This window comes from Rasamsonia byssochlamydoides, assembly GCF_041956645.1.
Source record: "Rasamsonia byssochlamydoides strain NRRL 3658 unplaced genomic scaffold VTN77scaffold_24, whole genome shotgun sequence".
Lineage (NCBI taxonomy): Eukaryota > Fungi > Ascomycota > Eurotiomycetes > Eurotiales > Trichocomaceae > Rasamsonia > Rasamsonia byssochlamydoides.
The window spans coordinates 310,340-331,976 of NW_027192407.1; the positions used below are offsets into that span (position 1 = coordinate 310,340).

Genomic DNA, 21,637 nt, shown 5'->3' on the forward strand with positions numbered 1-21,637 from the left:
CGAGTTAGTTCAGTACGGTAATCTATTGCCTATATCTTGGCTGCTGGCCGCAATTTTGGCGTCTTTGGGATGCAGGTTACATATGACACCCATGTCCGGTCATTACCACAAGCATGTTAAGCTCGCCTTGTTCTGCTATTGTTCGTGTCTGATTCAAACCATGCCTCTGCAACACATCACCGACCTCCTCGAGGTAGCAGCCGACAAGCACGCAACCCACGGTGTCTCCGCATACCCTCTCGGGGACCTGAGTACTTGCCATCGCTTGACGTACAAGGAGCTTCTCCACTCAGCCCAACGGAACAGTGAGCTGCTGCGTCGGATGGACGGTTTTGCTGAAGGCTCGATCTTCCTTCTGCATTTCGACAGCCACCTGGACAACATCATCTGGTTGTGGTCGGCCTTGTACGCCGGATGTATCCCGGCCATGTCGACTCCGTTCGTGAGAAGCAAAGAACATCGCAATCAGCATTTCCTTCATCTCCGAGTGCTCTTCGACAATGCCATCTGCTTGACAAGATCGACCTTGCGGGACCAGTTTCCGGACGACGACCCTATTCTCCGGCTGCGAGAGGTTGATGGCATCATGCCGTTGTCGGAGAGGCCCATCAATATGGCCAAGCAGCAAGACTTGGCCCTTCTGATGCTGACGTTGGGGAGTACAGGACACGCGAAGGCGGTCCGCTTGACGCACAAGCAGATCCTCGCCGCCGTCGCTGGGAAGAGCTCGTTCCTGCCGGTGGAGCCCGGTTCGCCTTTCTGAACTGGATCGGCCTCGACCATGTCGGCAGTCTGATCGAGATCCACCTCCATGCCATGTTCATCGGCGCCGAGCAAATCCACGTTCAGCCACCGGACGTCATCTCGGACCCGTCGCTGTTCCTGGAGATGATCCACCGGCACCGAGTCGGGTGAACCTTTGCGCCAAACTTCTTCCTGGCCAAACTGCGACGCTGGATGGGGAGTCCGCAGGCGGTGCCCTGGGCGTTCGATCTGAGCTGTCTCCACTACATCGTGTCCGGCGGCGAGGCCAACGTCGTCGAGACATGCGACGCGGTTTCCCGGCTTCTGGGCCAGCACGGCGCCCCCAGAAACGTTGTCGTTCCGGGCTTTGGGATGACTGAGACCTGTGCGGGATGTATCTACAGCCGGAGCTGTCCGGAGTACGATCTCGACCACCAGCATGAATTCGCCTCGGTGGGACATTGCGTGCCGGGCATTCAGATGCGTGCGTCCTCCCTCTCTGAGAATGGGACTTTGGCCCGGCCAAACGAGCCTGGAAACCTGGAGGTTCGAGGCCCGATCGTCTTTACGGGGTACTACAACAACGAAGCCGCAACACGGGATGCGTTCACGTCGGATGGATGGTTCAATACCGGCGACATTGCGGTCATTGACGCCGCGGGGAATCTGAACCTCGCGGGGCGGACGAAAGAGGTGATCTCGATCAACGGCGTGAAGTATCTGCCGCATGAGCTCGAGTCAGCCATCGAAGACGCCAATATCGACGCGGTGACCCCGAGCTACACCGTGTGCTTTTCCCGCTGGCGGGCCGGAGCGCAGACAGAGCAACTCTGTGTGATCTACCTCCCGACCTACACCCCGGACAATGTCGAGGCGAGAGTCAAGGCACTGGGTGCGATTAGCCGGATGATGCTGCTGCTCACCGGTGCCCGTCCCTTACGTTCTCCCTCTGGACCGCGCTCTGCTGCCACGGTCCACCCGGGGCAAGCTATCCCGGACCCAGATCAGGAAGGCCTTGGACAACGGCGAGTATCGGAGTTACGAGACGGCGAATAACGAAATGGTCAAGGCCTTCCAGAATGCCAAACGGACGTTCCCAGCGAACCGCATCGAAGAGATGCTCCTGGAGGAGGTTCAAGCCGTCTTCGATGATGTCCCGGAAGAGGAACTCCACGTCGAAACGACATTCTTTGAGATGGGCATCACCTCCGTGGAGCTCCTCCAGCTGAAGCAACGCATCCAGAAGAAGCTCGGGCTGGCACAAGAGATCCCCATGATCACGGTGATGACCCACCCCAGCGTCCGCTCTTTGGCGAAGGCGTTGCAAGACCTGGAGACTCGCCAAGTCGCGTACGATCCCGTGGTCACCCTTCAATCGCAGGGGCACAAGATGCCCCTCTGGCTCGTCCACCCGGGCGTCGGAGAGGTGCTCGTCTTTCTCGGCCTCGCCCAGTTCATCGACGGCCGGCCCATCCATGCTCTGCGAGCCCGGGGCTTCAACCCGGGAGAGCCGTACTTCCACGATCTCGCCGAATGCGTGGCCACCTACCACGCCGCGATCAAGCGGCAGCAGCCGCATGGGCCATACGCAATCGCGGGATACTCGTACGGGGCCATGCTGGTCTTCGAGATCGCCAAAGTCCTCGGGCGGAACGGCGACGAGGTCCGCTTCCTCGGCGCCCTCAATCTGCCTCCGCACATCAAATTCCGCATGCGCCAGCTGGACTGGACCGAGTGTCTGGTGCACCTGGCGTATTTCCTGGGCCTCATCCCAGAGGAAGACTCCAGCACCATCTCCCCTCAGCTCTGGGGTCTGTGCCGACGCGAGGCCGTTGCGCACATCACCCGCATCGCGGCGCCCTCGCGCATAGTCGAGCTCTCTCTCACGGCCGACGCGCTCCGGAACTGGGCCGACCTGGCGTTTGAGTTGCAGAGCATGGCCCGCGACTACGATCCGAGCGGGCAGGTCGAGAGCCTGGATGTGTTTTACTGCAATCCGCTGGCCATCGTGGCGGCCAGCAAGGCGGAGTGGTTGACTCGGCATCTGAGTCGGTGGGATGCGTTCACCCGGTCGGCGCCGAGGTTCCATGAGGTGGAGGGCTCGCATTATACGATGCTGGGGGCGGAATATGTGCGTCGTTTCCAGAAGACGTTCCAGAAGGCCATGGCAGCAAGGGGGGTGTAGCAGATAAAGTCGATCAATGCAGCAGATGCTGATGGAGAAAGGAACAAAGAAAAGAAGAGTTAGAGCGAAATCAGACACCACGGATGAATCTCATGGACTAGATACGTACACGCATACAGTATATCTACTTAGCACGGAGGATCTAATAAGAATCGGGTCTGACTTGTACCTAGGGGAAGAAGATTGAAATGATGGTAACACCCGGAACGAACGACCCGCGCATGGATCTACCTACGACGACATCGACTGCCCCAACTCTATCAGTAGGGCCGCCGCCTTCTGCAGGTTCGACGGACTGCCGCTGCCGCTGCCGCTGCCGCTGGTGCTGTTGCTGACGCTGCTGGGCCCGTATAAACTGCCGGTTGCGTTTGTCGAGCCCAGCACGCAGCTGCCGTTGCCAAACATCGCCCGCGCTGCAGCCGCCCAGATCGTCTCCTGCTGCTGGTAGTTCTCGATGGTGAAGAAGAGTCGACACTCCGCCGCCTCGTAGATGAACTGCAGCGGCACGATGTCGTTGCCCGGACGGTAGTTGTTTTTGAGGTTGACCTCGCCGCCGAGGAGAGGCAGAGGGAACTCCGACACCGGGATGCCCACGGTGCTGTTGTACTGGTCCAGTTCCTCCGGCGTCAGCACCGGGTCGGACGTCCGGCTGGCGTTGACAGCCAGCGCGTAGCCTTCGGTCGCGTAACTCGAGAGTGCGGTGTATGGGGCACTGTTGGCGCCTTTGGAGCCGCCGAGGGCCTGCATGGGCCCGTATTGCGGCCGGCCGCCAAAGACGATGCTGCGAACGCCCTGCCATTTCATCAGTTCGGTGAAGATGGTGCAGGTGGAGGTGCAGAGGCCGTCGGTGATCTATTAACCAGTTAGAAATGAAATACGACGGTCTTTTCTCGACGGGGTTAAAACTCACGATAACGATATCTTCCGGTGCAAAGGGACGAGTAGTCGGATCCAGAGTGACATTGCCAAAGCCCGAGATGGGTGATTGAGCGTCCGACACGGAGGAGAAGTTGAGGTTGGCAGCCAGACTGGACGAGTTTACCCCCAGGATGAGATGCGGTCCGAAGAGGTCGTCCCACGTGGCGAAATCGCCCTTCTGGTCCGGCGTGACGGCCGCTTGCACCGCGAAGGGATTCAACAGGAAGTCATTGGGGTCGCTTGGGCCGACCTGCGAGTAGGACTTTCCGATCAGATACGCGCCTGGGTGGGCGCGGAACCGCGTGGCGCTGTAGGGAAAGACGTCCGGGAAGAAGATCTTGAAGAGGTCGTATCCGGAAAGAAATACACCACCGGGGTTGCCGGACAGGTCGATCAGGATCTTCTTCTTGCCTGCTGCCGTGGCGTTGTTGACGAAGTCGACGGCCACCTGGTGAAACGCCTCTTCTTCGTCGTCTGGGAGCTGCGTTCCGCCTGTGAAGGTACCTTCTGTGTTAAAAGTTGGGATTGCTAGGACAGCCACGTCTTGCAGGTCCGTGTCGTTCAGATAGTAGCCGCTGATCAGGTAGTACGGGTCCCGGATGACGGGCGCAGGGTAGCCGGGGAGGATAGTTTCGATCGGCGCGGCAATCGGAGCGGTGGAATTGGACGAAGCTGACGAAGCAGACGAGCTGGGCAGACAGACTGCCTCGTAGAGAGCCGTGCCGTCGGTGAAGTTGAAGTCCCCGCCCGTGAGAATCGCCAGCGTTTCAACGTGCCCGATGGTTTCATTGGCGTACTTGAAGGTGTAATAGGCAGCACCAGGCCACAGGGGGTTGAACATCCAGGCGCTACCAATAGTCGGATTGGCGCGATTAGGGAAGAGGGAGTTGTAGCTGGCAGCCTGGTTAGTGGTGAGATGTAGCAGAAGAGGCCGGCAGCAGCTTACCGGGCATCCGGGTCTTGGAAGGACTGCGACGACGACACCTTCTCCAGGAATTCCACTGCATCGATGCCGTTGATGGAGATGAGCGGCGAGACTTGCTGGTCTCCTTGGGCGAGCGATACCGCATCGTCTGGATCTCGTCAGTCGATGATCATCCTTCGTCCAAGCTATCACTCACTATAAGTGTAGAGCTCCGGCAGAGCCAATCCATCGGTAGAAACCGAGACCAGAGGTAAGTCGATCAGGAATCCGAAGACGGAGGTGGAGCACAAGCTGATGCTCAGATGGCCGTCGTTGGCCGAATTAATCAGTTGCGTCAGCTCCGTGTCGAACTCGTATTGACTGGGGTACTGGTTGGCGGCTGCTTTCTGGCGGATGAGGTCGAGGCCGCCGAGGAGGTCGGTTGGGGGGGAGAGATAGCCTGGCGGAGGATCTGTTGCAAATCAGTGAGGAGGACCGTCTCCACGTGACATGTCACAGACATACCCTTCAGGATCTCAATTGTCGTCTGGAAGTTCAAATACTTCTCATATTCGTCCAGAAACGCCACCGCAAGATCCGATCGAAACGGCATGGATTGCAGACAGTTGTACGCCAGTTTGCCGGATGGCTGGAACGTTGCTGCGGAAGTTAGTTAGCTGTCATTTTTTTATCACCAGAGCCAGCTAACACACCATTGGCAGCCTGTGCTTGGGCATATTGCTGGCTGAGCTGAGCGCAAGGCTGTTCGTTCGACGACGTGTGGTTGGAAGCAACCCGGGTAGAGACAGCTGCCAGGGCGAGGGTCAGGCTCCGGATGGTTTTCTCTGTTGCAACCATCGTGACCTGGAGTAACGAAAGAAGAACAAAAAGATCTTATTAGAAAGAGACAATGTGGCTGAAGAATGCCAGGCCAGGAACTTGGTGTGGAATTGCATAGCGTTCGAGCAGAATATATAGCCATGACTGCTCTGGGTCCGGAGTTGTTCACCAGTCCGTTCGACTGGCCATGGATAGACGATTGATGGCTTTGACGATCATCTCAGCCTTGTTGACTAGTCTACTGTCTCCATGGACGTTGTGGGGTCAGCACTGCTAGCACGGCGTTAATACCACAAGACTTGATACGAATTGGAGAATACGACGAAGTCACCTATAAGCATGGGTCTACTCCACATAGAGTACAGCGAACGCATCTTGACGCTTTGTACCGTTTAATGCACAAGCTCAGCCTTGCCATGTGGCTCGCCCTGAGTCTGTGACTTTGTTGACGGGTTCCTGGGTGGTCGTTTCAAGCTTCAATCAGATTGTACGTGTTCCTATGCAGCTAAAGAATGAGATAAGCACTACGGCTCATTAATTTGGTCTTGCGTGATGACCAAAGAGAGACGTACGGAATAAAACTATGTAAGAGCCGCTGATGATATTACTTTCTTCAATAAGAATGGCATCTCTATCGCCTTGGGATCTCTTGGCATAATGATAATGATAAAAAAAAAGCAAGCAGGATTATGGTTTCGTGCAGTTTTCCGGACGAGTTAATTATAGGCATATAGCTGGCAAAGACATGGCAGTCTGACAGCCTACCGGTGCTTGCTAACTAATACTGATCGATTAAGCAGTGCGAGAATGGGCCCGTAGGAATCGAATCGAACCCCACTTGGGACTATTTACGTCAATATATACCAACCAAGCTAGGTAGGTTAGGTAGTTCAAAAAAGGTTAAAAAAAGGATAGGGCCGATAGGAAAGGCTGCAAGATGATTAGTGATTTGTCTCATTTAAGCTATCTGAAGTAAGCAGCGCCCCTGATGCTTACTGCTACTAGCCAATCTTACTCCAAAGTTGATAATAACTCAACGCTAAAACCACAAAGCAGTACGAAGTACGGAGTATTAAAATGAACCAGTCAATGAGCCCACAAGGCTGGGGAGTTGACTCGTGTGGCTCGAGTCGCAACCTTTACTCTGTACTCCGATTAACACATCCACTACTACTGTTCAAGGCTTGCCTTGCAGATCATCCCTTCATCCAGCAACTTACTCAAACCCGCAATCGATTCCCTTTCTAGTCACAGAATAGTAATAGTAGTCTGACATCATGATCAGCAAGCACCTTTTTCTCTCCCCCCTTCTGAATAGTGATCAACGAAATCCTCCTGGGGAAAGTCACTTTACTGTGATCAGCAAGTACGGAGTACACCGTACACGTCGCAGCGGAAATGCGGTCCGCCCCGTCTGATGACATCTCGGATATTAATTCTTCCGATCGATGACTACTATCCTTACGTACGTATCTACTCTACGCTTATCTAGTCAGAACGAAAAAGGAAAAAAAAAAGGAAAGGAGGAGATGGGACAATGCCTTGAACAACTAGTCCTTTGTACTCTGTACAATCCATTAGTGTTGCCTTTTCTTTTGTTTTGTTGGCCAAAAATAGGGCTCCGAACCGAGTCCGAACCGCTTTTACTCGTGTCCTCCCGTCTCCCCCAGGGCCCTATTTTGGACTTCCTAATCCGGCAATTCTTAAAAATATCTGTTACATTCCTTATTTCTTTAATCTTGATTTCATCCTAAGCTATATAGGTCTCTAAGAAGCACCTCATTTCTCGATACATTAGGTAGAGATCAGACGCCCAGCTGATTCCCGAAGATGGACACTTTTCAATGTGGGATTGGGGCCCATTCTGCTCCGTCATGTTCAATCAAGGCGACTAAATTCTTGCAGCCAAGTTTTCGAAAGTCCAGTTGTGTAAATTTATCCTCAGCGTGGATTTTGGACAAAGTGAGATTTTTGGTCGCTTTGTCCTTCCTTTGTCTTGTTGGGCTGGCTAGTATCAAGTCATACTTTTATGCACCTGGGTAAAGCTCTTGGCATGAAGTTGGAAAAGGTGAGAGTGTATGATCATTCTACCCTGTTAGGTGGAATAAATCAATAATGTCATCTCCTCGGCATAAAGCCAGACAAGGTCAGCTTGTAGTATTATGTCAAGTCATACGGATACTTTGTTTATCCAGTTAGGTAAAGCACTCGGCATGAAGTCGGAAAAGGTGAGGCTCTCAGGTCAGCTGAGTTGACCAATTCATAAAGTCAAGGTGTATGTATGACCTCGGCAAAGGTCGGACAAAGTGGGAGTTTCCAATCTAGGTACCTAGTCAAATCATTGGGTGTAGCTGGGTACATGTACCTACATACCTAGAAAAGCTTATCCTCGGCATGAATCTGGACAAAGTGATGGTTTCAGGTCAGGTCAGCTGCTAAGCCAAGATCTTAAGTAGTAAACCTTTGACAAGCCATAATATAATTCTTGGCAGAAAATCGGACAAAGTGATGGTTTGATCATGGGGGTCAGGTTGCATAAAGTTAAGGCCCCTGTCAGGTTTAGGTTAGGTTGGGTCAGGTCTGGTCTGCTCATTGAAAGGAGTGAGTCGTAAGGATTTACTGCTGTCGCCCTTTTTTTTCTTTTTTTGTTTCTAAAAACGGAATAAAAGAAAGAGACGAAGGAGGGAAGGAAGGAAAGCTATCAAGCAAGAATCCAAGATCTTGGTCTGCTTTCTCTTCATCCAATTAAATTAATAATCCCCTGTCTGATGGTGAATATTTATATAAGTTCTGGTAGGACCATATCGTCAGCTATGAACTTTGAGTAACACCATGCACAGCCTGATACGCAAGCTCTGACTTTTTCTTTCCCCCTATTGGAAAAATTAATTGTTGTTTCTTTCTAACGAGTCGTGAACGACAATACCGTAGCTCTCGACGGGAGGATGGGGGTTTCTTATATTTCTTGAGAATTAGATCAACGATAATGGGATCGAGAAATAAAAAACACAAGAGGCAGAGAGGTATAAAGTAACATGTCATGTACCGATATATACAGCAAGCGTTTGAATGGATGCATCAACTCACGCAACTTCCGGTGTGATCGGGTTAGTCTTGTGGAAGAGGCAGTGCGGATCGAACTTGGCTTTCAGCTGAGCCAGTCTCTTCTGATTCGCACCAAATGGAGCAGTGTAGGCCAAGTCGCCGGCTAGTCTTAGTGTTAGCAAAATTCCATCCTGAGTGGATTGGAGCTGAGGTGAAGGGGTTTGGATCTTACGTTCGCTGTAATTGGCGTATTCCAACACCGCTCCTGACTGGGGCTGGATGACGGTCTGGCGGATTTCTTCTCTGCATTTGGCCTGCAGATGCCGTCCCCACGCCCGGAACTCTTCGTCTTTGCTCGGGTCTGTCCAGGACAGTCCCAGAATACCAGCCTGGTAGAAGCCTCGAGTGGGGAACGCCGTCGCATCCACTGGCACCGAGGCAGTCTTGGTCATGTCATAGTACTCGATGGAGAGGAACGTCTTGTCAAGATCCGGCTCCTGACTAATCTTGGTCGTGAATTCTTCCCACAGCCACTGCGCAAATTCCGTTCGGATGGGAGGCGAGAAGGTGGCCCCCTTCAACGCCTTTCGCCCGCCAGGATGGGCCATGTCGTTCATGAGCCGATTCATCTGAGGATATGGAATGGAGGCCAGGTTCGTGGCCACTGGGCCCAAGTCGAACACGGAAGCAAAATACTTCTTCGCGGCATCCTCGTCTCCGTTGAAAAATATAACCACGATGACGGAAGGACCCGGTGCACCCAGCGGTTTGGCAAACACGCACTGGAAGGCCGCTTTAGGGTCCGGGTTCCGGTGTCTCTCGTTGAGCGTCTCGATGATCGAGTTCAATTTGTCCGGGGTGAACACCAGCGTACCGGCGTAGACGGGGTTCGATTGCTCGTAAGCGCGATACCGGAATTCCACCGTCACGCCAAAGTTGTGTCCCGCTCCGCGGATGGCCCAGAAAAGGTCCTGGTTTTCGGTTTCGGATGCATCGAGGATCTGTCCGTCGGCAATGACGACTTTCGCCCCGACGAGGTTATCAATCACCGACCCGTACTGCCCGCTGAGCCAGCCAAAACCGCCGCCCAGCGTGAGGCCACCAATTCCAGTGTGACTGACGGTGCCGCCCACCGTGGCGAGTCCATGTTGGGCCGCTGCATCATCCACATCTTCCCACAGGGCACCTCCCTGAGCGACGATAATCTTCTTCTCCGGATCCACCGTAACCTGCCGCATCTTGGCGAGATCGATGACCAGACCTCCCTCAGACGCGCTGGTGCCACCAGTGGAATGCCCGCCTCCTTTCACTGCGATTTCTAGTTGGTGTTTGGACGCAAAACTCACGAGTTTCGAAACCTCTTCCGCGGTCTGAGGGAATGCCACGGCGCCCTACAACACGTAGACATATCAGTTGGAGGCTGCTTCATTCGCGAGATGACATTTCTAGCGCGTGTCCATACCGCCCGTTTGATGGCCGTGTCCGACCACCGCGCAATGGAGGCCTCGTAATCGGGGGAATCGGGCGTCACCAGTTTGGTGCTGGCATCCAGCTGAGCTGCCAGTTCCTGCGTGAGCGCTGGCGTGATTGGATTCTTCATTTTATCTGGTTAATTCTGTCTCAATTCGGGAGTAGAGCACAGGAAACAAAGAACTAGCAGTATGTCGAATGACTACCGGGGCAATGCCATCCGCAGCTGATAAAGAAAGGAGCTGCCGCGAGGGGTACATGTACGAGCTAAGGCCGAGGAGCATCGTACTGCGGGGCTGACGTCTGATTCATCTGCCGAACTGGACGCCATCATCAATTGAATTTCCGTGTGCAAGGCCAATTGGAGTGGGTATTCTGCAGTCTGAATTATGTTGAACATCCATGCATAGCGTCGTGGGGGCCGAATTGGTGGGAGCTTAGCTGGAAAGAGGCCAATCATCGCTGCAGGCTCAAATAATGCGCATCGTGCCAAGAGCCCAGGGACCGTGCGCGGATCTTCATCCTAGCCACTTTCGTCCTTCTAAAGCACTGAGCAGAGTACTATAGAGGATACATTTCCGCTGGTTATTGTCTGCTATTGCTGCCATTCTGCTCAGTTAATCTGGAAAATAGTCAGGACAGAACGAATGCGTTCCCAACCATGTGGCAGATGAATCCATGGATGGCTGGCGGCTATACCGAATATGGCAAGTCCACAACAGTGGAGGTCAGGTGCCCCAGATCACGTGCCAGAGACCATCATTTGATTCTCGATCTGCATGATTTGATTAGAAATGACGAGTCACGTTTTGTGAGGTATTGCAAGATATCACCCTCAAAATCCTTACATCGCTGGACTTTTTGATGTGATTGAATTTTCGATGGAAACGAGAATTGCCGGGTCCAACTTTTTCCAGTATTATCAGAACTGAGCTTGCAGAGCCGCAGATGTAGCACGTCTATGGCTTTGTTTTCGGCAGAATCAGAAGCATGACAGAGGCTAAAGAACATTCTTTACTATGGAGAGATAGATGACTAAATATAAACAATCCGTAATGTCAATTTCTGTGTATACATCTGTGTCTCTGGAACCATCTCCCAGTTAAACCGCCCCCGTAGCCAAAATATATCCTCCATCGACCGAGACCACCTGTCCATTCAGATACTGATTGGTTGCTGCGAAGATGATTGCGCTGGCCATATCTCGATCATGGCCCGCTCGCTGGGCCGGCACCATGTCTTTAAAGTTCTCCTTGGGGAGCACACTTTTCTGCCTCGCATCACTCGACATGGCTGTCATCTCGCTGGGAAAGATGCCGGGCGCAATGCTGTTGACACGGATCTTGATCTTGGCTGCCGAGAGTTCATACGCCAGCATCTTGGTCAGATGAACAGCCGCCGCCTTGGAGGTGTTGTAGGAGAAATGATCCTGCGAGACCTTGACAATACCCGAGATCGAGCTGGTGTTGATCACCGTGCTACTCCAGGCATACTCCTTCTGGGTGCCCTTCTCCAGAAGAGGCAGGAAGGCCGTAGTCATAAAATAGAGCTGACACACGTTGGTGCGGTAGGTCGCCTCCCAGTCTTCCACCGTGGAATTCTCGTTGTCAAAGAGGCTCTTCCGCATCTCGTTGGGATCTTGATGACCAACGCTTTGAAACTCGCCCGCAACACCGGCATTGTTCACCAGGATCGAAAGATGATCCTCCCGGGATGCGATCTCCTTAGCCAGCTCTCGAATGGACTCTTTGCTGGTAATGTCGGCAGTGATGGGGATGATCTGCCCCGGGATGTTTTGACCGTAGAGTTCAGCGACTCGTTCCAGTTTCTCGGCCTTCCGGCCAACGATGTAGACTTTCGCCCCGTTCACCGCGAGAGCCTGCGTATGCATCAAGCCGATCCCGGAGCCGGCACCGGTGACCAGGGCAACTGGCAAGAATTAGACAAGTACCACCTAACAATGAAGTAGATATTGTTGCATACTTTTGCCTCTGACATTATATAAGTTCTCGATCCGAAAGGTCTCGTTGTTCTTTTTCGCTTGTTCTTCCACACTCATCTTGGTTGAATTGGATGAAAAACTTCGAAGCGTGGCGCTATTTACCGTAGAAAGAAGCACTATTTACAATAACATATGGAGATATGTATAGTGAGATATGTTATGAAATTCCCCATCCTTCAGGCCTTCTTCACTGCTAAGGTGGTGGCCAATTATCGTCAATCACCATGACGTACGCTGACGCCTGAATGAGAGCATTTCGCCTGTTCTGGACGACATCCACGGACACTTGGCTGCCTAATACTCGTGAATCTCTGGGACTCCATAGCCTTCCTATGCAACAGAACTCTAACTATATAGATAAGTATCCATTGGTTTATCGGGTATCCAAAACTATATATATACAGCGATAGAGCAAACGCCGCTTACGGTTCTCCAGAATAAAACTCTGAGGATTTCCGGACCCAACTTGGCATCCGAATCCATGTTTTCCTGATCAACTTTATCGCCGTCTGGCAGTTGTTCGTCTTCGATGGTTTGCGTGGGAGAACCATGTGCAGCATGCAGTCAGATCACTACCACGTGCCAGTCACATGACCTGGACCTTGCCCTGGACAGAAGTAAAAACTATAGTCATCCGTAGCACAGCGGTCAGAGCTTTGCAAAGCTCTTCAAGATACGAAGATTATAAGATGAATTGCGAAGATCTCCAGACTCGTGATGATGGGACACGGTAGGCGAGGAGCGAGCCCAGTAGCGCTGACCCCAGGCCCTAAGCCCTAAGCCATGGGTCTGGCAGCTGAGCCAATAGACTCGCCCGGATTGTCTACATTTTGCATTCCAGTTTCCCATGCTGCATCTGGAGACTGGAAATTCCTTCCCAAATTTAGGCGTGGCCGACGCCTTCCACGTGGATCCCAGTTAATTACAGCACGGGGCTGGCACGTGGTTGGGGGCAGTGTTGGTCGGCCCCTTTATTCGCGGGTACTTCCTTGGCCGCATCAGCTTCAGCAACAAGGCTGACAACTGTTCATCATCGAAAAAAATCAGGGGCCACCACGGTCACACCAACGAGAAGGCCATGCGCAGTAGTGTCGCGGACGGAGGACTGAGGGTCTTAAAGGTTCAGGCATGGCGGTGGTTCAACAGACGTTGCCTGAAGTCCAGGGCAGGACACTGCTTCAAAACTCTTTTGAAAAATCTAGAAGAATGCGCAGAGAATAAACACGATGGTAAAGAATTTGGTCACAGCTACTTGGTCGATTTTGCACTTCTGACGTGGAATTCCAGGTATCAGAGATCAAAAGCTTAGGAAAGCACATTATTTTTTGACCCAATGCTGCTTCGATCACGATGCGAGGAACAAGAGCAGCTACAGAGTAGATGCATTGTGAAATACGCTAGATGTCTGACCTTGATAAGGATGAGATACAACGAATTTGACGGCGTTCTTTGCTAAAACCTCCGACATTTGCTGAATGTATATGTGCGTTTCGCTTCTTTTTTTTCTTTCTCCCGAACACTCGGCAAAGGGATAGAACCTGGAAAATGATTTTGATAGGAAAGGCCTTGCTCGTGACAAGTTATATCACTGCTGAGTTATTTGGATGATATTTCTAGCCTAATGATAGAGAATAGCCTCCAGATATCGCAATCAATCAATTTAACCAAGAAGATCCAATCGACTAAAATCCTCAACAAGAACTCCAATCACGATAAAACAATCCCCAAAAGGCTCAATCTGAGTGTTAGATACGTAGATGTCGTTCACCATCGATTCCCTTCTCCAACGGATCGGACTTGCCAATGTTGAAACAATCCAGAAAACTCAGTCGAGAGATGTAGGGGAAAGGAGAACCCAGAGCCCATTCTCATCCTCTGTGTTGTTCTCCGTTTCTGTCTCGTCCTCCCATTCCTCGATCTCGTTCCTGTCTTCGTTCTTCGTCTCGTTGTCCGCGTTGTCCTCTTCACCCCCAAGAGACAGATCCAGGTTGAAGTTCGAATCAGTGCTCTTCTCCTCATTGTGCTCTTCCTCGAGCTCAGTCATCAGTCCACCGTCCTCTTCGTCCCATTTGTTCTCCTCTCCCCGAAGCTTCTGGTCGAGGTTCGGATCGATGTTCGGATTCTCGTGCTGCTTGTTGCTCACACCATCGACCTTGCTGCAGCTCACCTTGGCAAAACGACCGTACATCTCGCAGTGGTGACACTCCGGACGAGGGTCAGTCTGCTGCCACACGCAGTCATACTCCTTCCCCTTGCAGTTCATGTAAAACCCCCACTCGAGTCCCTTTGCGCTTCGTAGCATGGGCCGCAATTCCAGGCCTCGCCCGCACAGCTCCAAGTCGTGCCCACATCCGTAAATGAAGGTGATAGGCCGGTGCGTTTCGACTTCGTCTTCCCATTCGTTCCAGCTGAGTCGTTGTCGTCGTCGACAACAATCCACATTCGCATACTGTTCGCAGATAGGGCATATCAGGGTATCGTACTTCAGGCTCACTGGCTGCCACTTCTCCTGAGGACAGATCGGTTGCTCTCGATTCCGGACTGGATTGCACCATCTCAACGCGGGCTGGACTGCATCGCTGTGATCTTCATAGTGGTGGAAGATATCCCCGCATGCATAGGTAATGGAGACGACGAGGACGCACATGATGGGTGTGAACAGCGTGCGTGTATTGGGTGTGGATTAGATTGGTGTTCGTGGTGTCGTGTGCTGTGGTGTGGTGGGCTTGTCAGGAAGGAAGACGACAGATGGCAGACGTTAGACTCGAACGCAGTTGGAGGTAGTCAGTCAGTCGAGAAAGCTGTCTATCTCAGTAAGACTGTCTGTGACAGCATGAAAAAAAGATGATCCTTTGGTAAGTAAATGACAGGCTTTATATGTATTTGACGCGCTCTTCCCAGGCGTTAATTAGTCTCCATTGCACTACCCTGGACGGAGTGTCTGCACGGCACTATCCGTCTGTCACAAGGAAGGAGCCGGAGAAACCACCAAAGCAGTAGATAGTTAGGTAATGATTCATATCTCCTGTGTCAGTCAGTGTCTCAGCTCTATATAGCCGTCATCCAAGACATGAAGGGAAGCGGTCTGTCGGCTTATTAGACACTGTTACCAATCTGACTGAGACAAGAAGGACTATCCAGAATTCTCAGGAGTACAGTGTTCACGAAGAACGAAGATGCAACCTGAAGGCATGTTGATTGCATTAGACACTTATTACAACTATGTGCAATGCACAAGTATACAAGGCCATCAGTCTGGATAGACTCCAGACAGACTCTACGTCGACGTATCAGCGACAGCAGGATAGTAATCCTGCCCGTATGTCGCGTTGAGCGTCACACTTCCCGAGATAGTCCCATCTTCGAGCCGGATCCAGGTCTTTGTCTGCGATCCCAGGGTCCGCTCGTCCAGCAGGATCTGCCGCGCACCACGAGTCCAGGTTCCGTAGCCGCCGTAGCCGCTGTGTCGGCCAAAACAAAGGAACAAGCCGTTCCCGGTCAGGTTCATGCCTGGCAGTGTGGTTTTCCATTTGTAGCACCTATACCGAGGACATATCCGTCAGCATTTACGTCTTTTTCAATATCTTCGTCTGGATAAAGGGTACACACCAATCATCTCCGTGGTCGTGTCCACTGAACGTGGCAATCAACCCTTCCGTTGCCAAGAGTGCCTTCATAAAGGGAACGTCCTGTCCCTCATATGTGCTACCGGTCTGCTGGGCCAGAGGGTTGTCATCGTTGATACCAGGCTCCCTGTGCGGGTCGACGCCAGGGCCTTGTTGGAAGGCCAGCATCGCATCGACAGGAATGTGGTAGAATGCCAGCGACGGGATGACTTTTCCGTACTGTTTGGTAAGTTCTGCATTGGTTCGGAGGAACCAGTCGGCCACCTGAAGGATCCCAGTCAGCAGCGGTCGGATGATAGACACCTGCCTTTGTCTTTGTCCTGTTCCTTTTTTTTTAAAATCTTTCCGAGCTGCTTTCATTTATTTCTGCTTGTAATATATCGATAGACAGTTTTTTTTTTCTTGTAAGACACAGTGCGAAGGACACCTTCATAATCGTTCTAAGGCGGACTCACCGATTCATCAACCCAGCCAGGCTGAGGGACCTTCTGTCCATTGCTGTCCAGTTCCTCGAAATAGTTGCCGCCACGGCTGTCGAAGAACCAAAGAATCACCTCTGGCGCCTGCTTCTGCACATCGGACGAGAACACGGGCAGGTAGTAATTCGAGACACCAGCATTGAAGCCCGGGACCATGTTCTGGGTCAAGCTGTTGGGGTACCTCTTCTCGCGCGCGAAGATCTCGGCTCGCGAGAGATTGTAGTCGCTGTCATGGTTGCCATAGGTCGATGCCCAGAGGAGACCGCGCTCGACGAGCGGCGCCACGATCTCGTCAACATACCAGCTCGAGTTCTCCCGATAAGTGTTTTCGCCCGTGATCAGGTCGCCGTTGATCACAACCAGCTGCGGGTGTTCCACGTCCAGGATGGTGTTCATCACCCGCGTCGAGTTGACGTCCTGCTGTGGGCCCCAGACGAGGTTCTCCGCTGGAAATCAAGCACATAATTAGCATCGCGTAGTTGACAGGAGAATAAAAAACAAGTCAAAATCGAAATGGTGGCTTACCTTCGCCATAGTGCAGATCAGAAAACACGGACAGCTGGAAAGTGCCGTCCTTTGTAAAGCGAAGGGGCTGCTGGATCGCAAGCGCCGTGGCGCTGGCGACAAAGCTCAGAGCCAAGATCAGCGACTGCATCGTGATCGACGAGTTTAAATGGACGACAGAAGACGTCCAACATCACTGCGCGTTTAGAGGATTGGGCCATCTTTATATTCTGCAGATGGCGAACCGTCTTGGTCCATCTGTGGATTTCCTGTGAGTTAGGATGTGAGGAGGCAAGGTCCTTCCTCCGACCACGTTGTGTTGCCCATCTCTGTGAGAGGCCGGATGCAACACGCGCTAATTCGACCTTAATGTACGAACTAATAATAACATGCAATTAATTTGACCATTACCTGCCTACCTAGGTAGGTAATTTACCCGCACTAATTTAAATTATCCGTTATCAGATTATCGTTAATAAACTATACAAGGAACCCACGTGGGATCCCACCCTTCCGAGAATATGGAACTCGATTCAATTATTAATACAGTACTCCGCAGATGGGTGAATAGTCTTCTTCCATGCCAACAGTCTGGCCTGTACCTACCTGCCGTCGCATTCGAAAAATCACTTCCTTCCCGCTTGTTGTCTCTGGACGCAACCATGAAACGTCCAAATTCCACCTTCTCAACATGTTACTCTTCCGCCCGATCTTCGATCGAATTCTGGAGCTTTCCTATGAGAAAAAGAAATGGCAAACTGCGATACCGGAGTGGTTCGCGAGGAGATGTCTTTGAGGTACATGTTTCATAAGTTTCCGCCACGGGCCAATTTTCCATATTTCACACTTAATTTACTCAAAAATATTATATATAAAGGGTGATTTTAAAATAGATTTTTAGTTAGGAAATTGGTCCAATTTATTTTTTATATAGAAAATTTCTTTATCTAAAGCCTATAATAACTACTTTTCTGAGGGTAAAGTTGGTCCAAAATTTCCTTAAAATTTCATATATAAAAATGAACCCCTTAGTATTATCTGTTTTAAATAAAAATTACATATTTTATTCTCATAATATATAAGAATATTTTTCTTTAAAAATATTAATTAAATTTGTAGTTTAATTATTTATTTTTCATAGTTGAAAGCGAGTCATGGCCGGAATGGATTCAGGCGTTTGCAGATCCGAAATTTCTCCCAAAGCTTCAGAGGCTGAGCTTTGTGCTGGATCTGAAGAGTCTATCTAAAGCAGCTCAGGCAAGAGACCTTGCTAAAAATGTACCACGCGCCGGGTATGATTATCAGTTGGCTTCAAGGCAGTGGCAGCAGAACGAATCGGTCGTAAAACTCCGCGAGGCGAAATGGGCCTGCAAGCGGCTTTGGGTGGCGGCAGAAAGGAGAGGTACAGGTGTTTACATTGAGGATTTCTGTGAGCCCTACTCAGGGAAATGGCCAAATATTGCACCGATTGATCCACTCTGGAACAAGGGGTGATTTGCAGTGTTGAACTAGGTCACAGTCGTGTTTCGCCGGTGACTCCCCCATATTTCCAGGCGTTTGGACAAGGCATGTGAAACTTCTCTAACCCTTACTGCCAAATTATGTAATGAGAGTCGAAGAGGTCATAAACTTTGGATTAGTGGATTTACCTAATTAATCGTGGTTCTCAACCCTAGCATAGATCACAGATTGCAGTGTGTTCGCAAGTGCTGTAAGCTTGTAAAGAAGATTCTCCAATGAGCGGTTTTATTATCTCGGTTCAATCAGAAGGATGACTCCCCGAGTGATAACCGGTCACCTGCCAGCCATGCTTTCCCAGGGCTTAGGGCACAGGACAGAGGGCTTGTGACTCGTCAGCTCGCTGCTTCCATCAATTCACCCACACATCCTGCGTTCTCGCTGCAGTGACAAATCCGAGAATCCATCACTTCTCTCAGCTGTCTATCCCTGATTTATCTCCCAGCATGTGAAGGTTTTCCAAGACGGATCTCGACCTATAGACGCACCTATGTCGACCAGGTCACCGAAGCCAGATACTCGACGTCAACACACCATCTTATCAACCCATGAATCCACTCGAACTGTCAGCAGGGCCGTAAATCAATCAGGTTCTACCCCCCATCACTGTGGAAATTACAGGCTAGATGGATACTGATCAACCAGCGGACAATAGTTCAGGTCACTCCACACTCCCCGCAACAGCCATGGCGCAAGACGAGCAGCCGTCAGCTTTTACACCAGCTCAGAAATTAGAGATCCAACAGCTGATCCAACAGGCAGTTCAGACGGCTCTCGATGCTCGAGGCGTGCAAAACACCCGAGACATTGCATCTCCACAACCATCATCAACATCGGCATGCCAGTCACGATCGAGCTCGCCCCTACGTCTGTCACAGCTTCAGGACTACGGCAAATCAAGCGAATCATCCGTTCCTCAGATAGAGCCATGGAACGGGGAAGAGGTCGGCTACTTCCACCCAGACTTAGCCGATGACAACGACGCAGCAGTTGTGGTAATCGACAACAGGGTCCACTACCGCGACGTACATGTCTTCATTGATCGTGTACGCCAAGTCGCAGCCGTTCGAGGCTCAGATGCGGTCAAGCACCAGCTCTGGGTCTGCCTCCGTGGCTTAGCTTTGAGCTGGTATTCCGTCGAACTATCCGAACATCAGAGGCGGTCGCTCCGGCTCGACACTCTGGAAGACGGATGGATCAGCGCTCTGGTTGAACAATTCAAGCTCACAAAGAACGAAACCGAGAAGAAGCTTAAATTTGCCTCGTATACCATGGCAGACGTTAGAGCAGGAGTGAGCGTTCGCGGGTTCGCGCAGAGAGTTTTCCGGTATACCACAGCCACAGGCATGAATTCCATCACGGAGCAATTGCTCGCAGTGTGGAGCAAGCTGGACCCCGAGCTTCGAGTACATATCCCTCAACCGACGCCGACATTGACGACTTCCGAATTTCTGGATCAGCTCAGTTCCAAGGAGGGTACTTGGAAGAAGATCGCCCGTGACATGCCAGCATTATCAGTGACTCAAGCCGATCATCTGCCAAAGAGCTTCCATGTGAAGATCAATTCGATCCCCAAATTGAACGGATGGCACGACTACGACACCTGGGAGTTTCTCGTGCGATCGCAGTTGAATCAGTATGGTCTGGGCGATTTGATCGATTCGACCGTGGCACGCCCAAAAGAGACGCACAGAAAATATGCCATATGGGACAAGCTGTCTCGCAGAATCAGTGCGTGGTTAATGCTACAGGTCGAGGCTGGGATCATCACCGGCCTTCTGCAGTTAGACAATCATCCACTTCAATATGCCGACGAAACCATGAAATCGATTGCAACCATCGTCATGGGTGGTGGCGATCCGGCGCACAGGGTTTGAAACGGCAATACTGGCGGAAGACTCAGCACGTCGAAGCACCGGTTGAGCATTCAGAGCGCATCTTATTTTAGTAAATTGTTTACAGAGTGTGCCGTAAAACTCGTTGCAAGAAAAGTTGGGTTCAAACTGGAAAGATGCTGCTAAACTATGATGACTGGGGAGGAATTCGTCGGGTCTAGCATAACTAACTACTACTTGCAATCAAGAAATAATGACTCATGAGCACCCGTGGCTACCAGCTGTAGACTTTCCCATTCCTGGAGTTCTCAAACCAGGCTCTTAAAGGTTTCTGTGTGATTGAGACCAGTTTCTGCTCGATAATCTTTTTTTTTCATACCCAGCATTTTTATTCCATGTTCGGGCATTGCAGATGCTTAGTTGTTTTAAGAGGAATCACAAGGGACCTTGTATAGTAACAAAAAGCAAATAAATTGCGAATACGAAACCAAAATTCCTATTATCTCACATACAGGGTGGAAATAATATTCTTAAGTAAATTCTAGCATTACAGAGAAAACCGCCACCTTCGCTGAAGAACTCGATTTTGCTACGACTTCAGTTCTCATCTGGGACCCGTACTATGCATAGCTCTTAGCTGAGACCTTCGTAGGCAAACAGATGTGCCGCTTTGCTTCACGCTGAGGATTGCGCACCAGGGTCGCTGTGAGACTGGTGGGTTCACTCAGCCTGACCTCACAGTATCCTCTGTTCTTTTCAGTTGAGGTCAGAAAACCGGTCGGCTACTCTGGAGTGACCACCAGTCATAGCAGAGTAACATTCTCTTTTCCCCGGCAAGTTTTGTTGCTTGAGGCTCTAAACTCATACGTCTATCCCAAGTGTCTACTCGCCAGAGTCTCTCGCAAACCGCACGCCAGAAGAAGGTAGACGCGTACTCCTAACCTGCCAGACCGTGGCTTCCTTCCAACTCCATCTTCTGAGCGAAGACCTCGACACCATATCTTCCCGAGCAGGTACTCCTCAATCTGGCGGCGTAATTTGCGGCGGAGACACGGGTCTAGACATGGACTGAAAGAATTAGATGGAGTCTTGATTCTTGGGAGGGACGTTTGAGCGTTACAGGTTTTTGTACTACAACGGGTTGGGTACAGAAGGGACTTCACTACGGCAGGAAGGCAGCTGCCTCGGGGGAGTCAAGAGATGTGTCATGGCGGGGACGACGATGATGACGAAGGCAAAAATGATAGAAGGGGATAGTAGTCCGAATCAACCGTGAAGAGAACAGGAAACTTGGTGAGAGGATGGTACCAAGATACACGTCCCAGAAAGCCAGCCAGCGAGTCAAAATCAACCTTTCTTCTCCAGTCCACCGGACAAGCCGATGGAGATGATGAAAAAAGGTCGAAAAAAAAAGCTTGTTCGCGTCACTCGGTGGTAGTGTAAGACCGAGGACACGGTGCGACGGAGTATGCGCAAGCGCAGAGGCCCCGTCGCGCGGTCCAAAAATGAGATTAATCAATGTTGTGTTCCTTAGAACACTTTCAGAGATTAAACTGAAAAGAACAGA

General features: G+C 51.2%; 8 protein-coding genes across 8 annotated transcripts; 3 read left to right on the plus strand and 5 right to left on the minus strand.

Moving 5' to 3' along the window:
* Positions 1–160: 160 nt before the first annotated feature.
* VTN77DRAFT_3510 (uncharacterized protein) lies at positions 161–2,929 on the plus strand (the record flags this gene model as incomplete). The annotated part of the gene is made up of 4 exons (XM_069419467.1): positions 161–591; positions 666–906; positions 973–1,773; positions 1,814–2,929. The coding sequence occupies 4 exons, from the start codon at positions 161–163 to the stop codon at positions 2,927–2,929; spliced, it is 2,589 nt and encodes an 862-aa protein (XP_069278534.1).
* Positions 2,930–3,160: 231 nt separating this feature from the next.
* On the minus strand, positions 3,161–5,609 carry VTN77DRAFT_3511 (uncharacterized protein; the record flags this gene model as incomplete). Its single annotated transcript, XM_069419468.1, has 6 exons — positions 3,161–3,781; positions 3,840–4,740; positions 4,794–4,920; positions 4,969–5,223; positions 5,277–5,411; positions 5,465–5,609. 6 exons carry the CDS (start codon positions 5,607–5,609, stop codon positions 3,161–3,163), a joined length of 2,184 nt encoding a protein of 727 aa, XP_069278535.1.
* Positions 5,610–8,674: 3,065 nt separating this feature from the next.
* Positions 8,675–10,236, minus strand: VTN77DRAFT_3512 (uncharacterized protein; the record flags this gene model as incomplete). The annotated part of the gene is made up of 3 exons (XM_069419469.1): positions 8,675–8,799; positions 8,869–10,027; positions 10,099–10,236. The coding sequence occupies 3 exons, from the start codon at positions 10,234–10,236 to the stop codon at positions 8,675–8,677; spliced, it is 1,422 nt and encodes a 473-aa protein (XP_069278536.1).
* A 972-nt stretch (positions 10,237–11,208) lies between these two features.
* VTN77DRAFT_3513 (uncharacterized protein) lies at positions 11,209–12,165 on the minus strand (the record flags this gene model as incomplete). The annotated part of the gene is made up of 2 exons (XM_069419470.1): positions 11,209–12,035; positions 12,090–12,165. 2 exons carry the CDS (start codon positions 12,163–12,165, stop codon positions 11,209–11,211), a joined length of 903 nt encoding a protein of 300 aa, XP_069278537.1.
* Positions 12,166–13,186: 1,021 nt separating this feature from the next.
* On the plus strand, positions 13,187–13,499 carry VTN77DRAFT_3514 (uncharacterized protein; the record flags this gene model as incomplete). Its single annotated transcript, XM_069419471.1, has 2 exons — positions 13,187–13,337; positions 13,396–13,499. 2 exons carry the CDS (start codon positions 13,187–13,189, stop codon positions 13,497–13,499), a joined length of 255 nt encoding a protein of 84 aa, XP_069278538.1.
* A 434-nt stretch (positions 13,500–13,933) lies between these two features.
* VTN77DRAFT_3515 (uncharacterized protein) lies at positions 13,934–14,755 on the minus strand (the record flags this gene model as incomplete). The annotated part of the gene is made up of 1 exon (XM_069419472.1): positions 13,934–14,755. The coding sequence occupies one exon, from the start codon at positions 14,753–14,755 to the stop codon at positions 13,934–13,936; it is 822 nt and encodes a 273-aa protein (XP_069278539.1).
* A 630-nt stretch (positions 14,756–15,385) lies between these two features.
* On the minus strand, positions 15,386–16,868 carry VTN77DRAFT_3516 (uncharacterized protein; the record flags this gene model as incomplete). The annotated part of the gene is made up of 4 exons (XM_069419473.1): positions 15,386–15,647; positions 15,718–15,998; positions 16,190–16,659; positions 16,739–16,868. 4 exons carry the CDS (start codon positions 16,866–16,868, stop codon positions 15,386–15,388), a joined length of 1,143 nt encoding a protein of 380 aa, XP_069278540.1.
* A 2,053-nt stretch (positions 16,869–18,921) lies between these two features.
* Positions 18,922–20,112, plus strand: VTN77DRAFT_3517 (uncharacterized protein; the record flags this gene model as incomplete). Its single annotated transcript, XM_069419474.1, has 1 exon — positions 18,922–20,112. One exon carries the CDS (start codon positions 18,922–18,924, stop codon positions 20,110–20,112), a length of 1,191 nt encoding a protein of 396 aa, XP_069278541.1.
* Positions 20,113–21,637: the final 1,525 nt, after the last annotated feature.